The sequence below is a fragment of the Corylus avellana genome, chromosome ca11 (genome assembly GCF_901000735.1).
Source record: "Corylus avellana chromosome ca11, CavTom2PMs-1.0".
Taxonomy (NCBI): domain Eukaryota; kingdom Viridiplantae; phylum Streptophyta; class Magnoliopsida; order Fagales; family Betulaceae; genus Corylus; species Corylus avellana.
This window is the reverse complement of record NC_081551.1, coordinates 9,057,847-9,063,431: the sequence shown is the minus strand read 5'-3', so window position 1 is coordinate 9,063,431 and position 5,585 is coordinate 9,057,847. Positions and strand designations below refer to the sequence as shown.

Sequence of the window (5,585 nt, the reverse complement as noted above, 5' to 3'; positions counted from 1 at the left end):
GTGAAGTAGTTTTGAAGCCCAAAACGGTGTAGTTTTGGAGTCCAAAACGAAGTAGTTTTGGTTGAGGGTAAAACGGGTATAAAACGTCCAAAACGACGTAGTTTAATGTTAAAAGGGTCCAAAGTGAGAGAAAACCAAAGTTCAGGGGACCTAAGTGAGAGTTTTGAAAATTCAGGGGGGGTTTTTCAAATCGGCTTGAAGTTCAGGGGGGTTTTCTGAAGTTTCCCTCAAAAAAAAAAAAACCTACTGCACCCCACGCGGGCTGGCTGTCGTCTGGTCATAGCGTCAGTCCTTGGTGGTCGGTGCATGAGGTAGAGCGGCATCGGCATATGAGGAATGTGAAGGGGTGGCGGTGGCGGCGAATGGGAAAGGGGAAGGCGGCGGCGGCGGTGCAAGGGGCTGGGGTTTCGGGTTGGGAGTTAAGTTTTTTCCGGGTGAGGGTTTTATTTTCTGGGTAAGGTTTGTAACCCTGTAGAACCGGGTCTACTGTTTTGGGCCACTGGGGATGGGTTTATTTTAACCCAAGCCAGATACAGTTATTAAAAAAAAATTGGTTTATTAAGTGGGTTAACCCGATTGGGCCAACCCAATACAGAAACTAAAGGCTGACCCAATAAGGAAGCCCGACCCGATAACTCATCCTGTTAAAAAAAAAAAGAAAAGTGATTTGGGCTCAGTGGGATTAGAACTTGGGCTCTCGAGGTAAAATAGCATACGGTCTTTGACCATTAGGCCATCTATTATTATATGCTTTTATATAGCAATTGAATATATGTTATTATTAAAATTGTTTAGTATTGAAATTATTTCTTTAAGGCATGGACTTAAGATTAAATCTATTCCTTTTATTTATATTATTTAAATATAAATTGTTTGATGCATAGACCTGAGAATAATTAACTAAGCCACATATGTTGGTAAATGTTTATGGTACTATCCAAAATTGCAATGTCTAGAAAAGTTCTGACAAGGAAAAATCATGGGATTTAAGTGTGCCCTTGTGTGCCACCTCACTTAACTGGGAACAATCCGGTTGTACTTTGAAAAAATACTATTTACCCACTTCCATGTTGGTTTGGTATGGAGAATTTAACATTGAAAAATAAAATTTCTCTTAGGCCCACGGCTACGGAGAATTTTATTTATTAATGTTAAATTTATTAGTCCTATTAATAAAGAGTAAATTTAATGCGTGATGTAACATGTGCCCATAGGTAGGTTGAAATTTACTATTAAATTAGCATTGGTTAATTTAAATAAAGTTATTTCATAGCATTTAAGTATATTATTTTCTTTGGTCATTTATGTATTCCTACTGCTTTAATTATTAGTATTTTATGTTCTAATAATTCTAGTGGTAATTTTTCTTGATTGAAAAGAAAATGTGCCTTTCACTTTGGGGTGTTTGGAGACTGAATTGACGTTTCGTGTGGACGAATCACCTTCTCCCATGGAATCAAGTACGCCACATGAGATTATTAAACATGAACGATTGTAGTGATTTAAATCGCTTAAGTTTCAACGTTTATGAAGTCTCATATTAAGGAAGGCATTATGGTTTTATTCCTTAATGTTTTAGGGCCAAAGAAAGGTTGTTGAGGAACATTTAGTGAGTTCTAATAAGGCTTGGGCCAACACCCTAATAGAAAAGCTTTAAAGGAAAACCTTTTATAGTTTCAAAATGTACCTAAGCACATTATGGAAATGAAGGACACAGCGGATCATATTAAAGTCCCTAGAGGTTGAGTTTTTGAGTTATTCTTGGTCTATTTTATTTTGAATTCTCTCTTCTAAATATGATATTTTTTTCAAATATCTTGTGACACACATAAAGATAATTGGTCAATAAAGATCATGTGTGTTCAAGAAGATGAGAGATTAAGACATGAGAATTCAGAAGTTAGTCATGTTAAGGGAAAGACCTTGATAGGTAATCATGTCCAATAGTTAATGAATGAGAACAAGGTGCCAACAAAGTGTTTTGGTAATTAAGATACTTGTTTATCTTATAATAAGGAAAATTATAGGCATATAAAGAATGATTGCATAAAGCATCATAACTGACTTGAAATAAAGGTAATCTCATACATTTATTATGTCATAGATATCTTTTATTGACTCCCCTAAATACTGTGTGGATTGAATTTGGTTTAGCGATCCACGTTGTCAAATAATGCAGGGTTTTCTAAATAATACTTGCTTACAATTGGAAGTTGTTGAGACCTATAGATTAATTTTAAAAATTCAGTTATGTTATTAATAATATTTTATATATTCCACAATTTTTAGAAATTTAGTTTTTATTTTAGTTTATTAAATGAAGTTTGAACATTTTTTGGGTGGAATATTAAATTGATGGTCTATTTAAAATTGATATAGATCCCAATTTTTGAAAATTAATCTCTGCATATAAATGTTGACACAAAGCAGAGTCTTGAATGAGAAAATCCTTTATGTTATGGCATTGGAGATTGGAATATATCTCTATGAAGAATAAGAGGTCAATAAATGATAGAGTCTTTTACAGCTTTTGAATTTACTATCTTTGGACTGCATTAAGGAAAGGCAGACCAACTAGACCACTAAAGCTGCCAACAAAAGGGTTTTTGAGATTCTCAAGATCATGTATAAGTGTAGACCTTTTCCATACTTCTTGCCTAAGTGGTTAGAGATGTCCTATCTCTTTTGGTAATAACCATATAACGTTTATGTATCTCTTTCTTCTAAATCATAAGGTTTTAAGTGCTTTTAGTACCTATAAGGTAGAAGTAGAGAAACAAAACAAAAGGAAGTCAAGATCATAAGATTTGATAGAGGTAGACAGTATTATAGTAGGTATACGAAAAGGGGGACATGAAAGGTAATACTAATATTCTATTCTATTCTCCTAATGGAGTCAAGCCTTGAAAACTGCTGTATATACATTTAACTAGGTTCCGTTCAGGGTTGTCCCTAAGACACCTAAATTAACTAATGAATGGAATCAAGTTCAAATTGTTTACATATATGGGGTTGTCCTGCTAAAGTGAGGATTTATAATCCACACATGAGGAAATTAGATTCAAGGACAACTAGAGGAATTTTATAGGCTATGCAGTAAACTCCAAGGAGTTTAGTTTTTACTGTCCTTCATTCAATCCTAGAATTGTTGAGTCTACAAATGTAAACTTTCTAGGAGGATGCTGAACTTAGCGGGAATGCTTATCCTCAAAGGATTGAATTAGATGAAGCAAGAGAGTTGACTAAAGCTCCTTCATATGAAGGGTGGTTGATTGTGCTTCGGAACAATCAAATTGATTATCTTGAACCACAATCGCTTTCAGAACAGCCAACTCATGAGGAACAAGTTCAAAATGAACCTACTCATACTTTGCCAGATGTGAAGGAAGTAGGATTAAGAAGATCCTCTAGAATAAGGTGACCAACAATCCCTAGTGATTATGTTGTATACTTCTAGGAGTCTGATTTTTATGTCGGACATAAGGACGATCTAAAAATTGTTTTCACAAAGCCATGAGTGGAGATAACTTCACATTGAGTTTTAATGTCATGAAGAAGGAGATGAAATTTTCGGCTAAAATTCAAGTCTGCTATCTTGTTGACTTACCAAAGGGAGTTGTAGCCATAGGCTGCAAATGGGTTTACAAAAACCTAAAATGATGCTTCCAGGTAATGTTGAACGATATAAAGCTAGACATGTAGCCAATGATCTTACTCAAAAGGAAGACATTGATTATCATGGTATGAGTGGCTCATTTTGATTTAGAGCTATATCAAAAAGATGTGAAAAACAATTTTCCTGAATGAGGGTTTTAAAGAGGAGGTGTACATAAGACAACTTGAAGGTTTTATTGATAACAGTGAGGAAGCTTGCAAATTAAGGATATCTATTAATGGGTTAAGATAAGCCTCTCATTAGTGGTATATAATATTTTACAAGGTTATTGCCTCACATGATTTTAATGAGAACCTTGTTAATCATTGTGTATACCTTAAGGTCAGTGGGAGTAAAGTTAGTTTTCTTTAAGTCCAGTTTTCTAGATTCTCTGTTGCTAAGGAGTCTTCTTCACTTCGCTTGAGCAAAACAATGGCCGGAGGTACTTATATAATTAAATTATTTTCGCTACTAATTTATATTGTTAATTAACATTTAATTAAATATAGAATTATTACAAACTATCCACTCGAATTTTCTATTTTCTCGTAGTTCTTTAAATCTTTTTGTTTCTTGGTATGTTGTGGATGAATTATTTTGTACTTTCAATTGAAAGGTACCCAATCTGAGGCAATAAAAAGGCATATATTCTAGGTCAATGATGTCGTTCATATAATCAATAAACTAAAACAGGATCAAACATACCTCCAAAGTTGTTTTCAGAAAGGTATAACACTCTGAGCATGGTTAAGTTTTCAATCTTCCAAGGCACTACTCCTGTGAATATTAAACAATTATCATTATAAACAAATATTAAAGTTTCTTTATCCATGAAAGGGCTAAAAAGAACACTAAACAAACCCTCCAAATTTGTTATACCCAAGGAATAAATTGGTAAGCATGGTTAAAGTTCCAAATTTTCGGAGGTACTCTTCCTATAAAACTATAGCCCACAATGATAAATATTGCAATTGTTTACACTTAAAAAAGTTGGATGGAATTAGTTTGCCATGAAACTGGTTATAAGACACATCAAGCCATTGTAATCTAGGAAGATGAATTAACCTATTTTCTAGGAGATCACCCAACAACTTATTAGTGTAGAGACCAATGACTTGCATTGAAGACATGTTGAAGATAATGGAGGGCATCGGCTGAGAAAGTATTTTTTCTATGAGACAAATTTCTCAATAGGTGGATATGTTGAAGATAGAGGAAGGTATGGAGCCTAAAAGTTTGTTATATTCAAGATTTATTATTTGCAACAAAGATATATGTTAGATAGAGAAACCGTTACCATTTAGGGACTGTTGAGGAGTTAAACGGCTAGGGTGTTTTATTCAGAGTGCATTAATATACATATTTGAACGTCATTCTAGTCCAAAAACCTAAGCTAATGTTTCCAAGGGATAACTCGATCGGCTGTATATCACGCCTCATGAAGTGGAGATTACTAGTTCAAATCTCCTCTCCCCCTTCTCTTGTGTAGACATGTAAAAAAAAAACACACACACACATACACACAAAAAACACAAATAACTAAGCTAATAGAGTTAGATCCACTTGCGTATATTAACAACATTCACAAGTGTATTCATAATAGATGAGATTTTGGAAAAGAAGAGTATTATGGGTTGATTTGAGCGTTGACGTTATTGACCACAATGGAAAGGACGAAAAGAAAAGTCTAGTTACTTAAAACAAAATGAGAGAGACCCAATCATACAATCTAACGTGGTCATCATTCTAAGATCTTTCCATAAAAGCCACCTCCATTAATAGGAGGAATTAGCATTCTAAGTTCGGGATAAATTTTTTTCTTTTTTTTTTTAAAAAAAAAATTGGTTTTAAAACGATATTTAAAAGAAAAAAGTTAGGGAAGACATTTTGGGTTCCATGTAATTCCACCTTGCGTTCATCAAACTAAAAA

The 5,585-nt window shown here is 33.9% G+C and overlaps 1 protein-coding gene across 3 annotated transcripts in view; it reads right to left on the bottom strand.

Annotated features, from left to right (window-relative positions):
* LOC132165852 (putative receptor-like protein kinase At3g47110) overlaps positions 1 to 5,585 on the bottom strand; it is a 15,823-nt gene that overhangs the window by 3,846 nt on the left and 6,392 nt on the right. For all 3 annotated transcript variants that reach the window (XM_059576540.1, XM_059576541.1, XM_059576542.1), the window contains exon 4: positions 4,361 to 4,432. In XM_059576540.1, the coding sequence (XP_059432523.1) occupies positions 4,361 to 4,432 (72 nt within the window). The remainder of the gene's footprint in view (positions 1 to 4,360; positions 4,433 to 5,585) is intronic.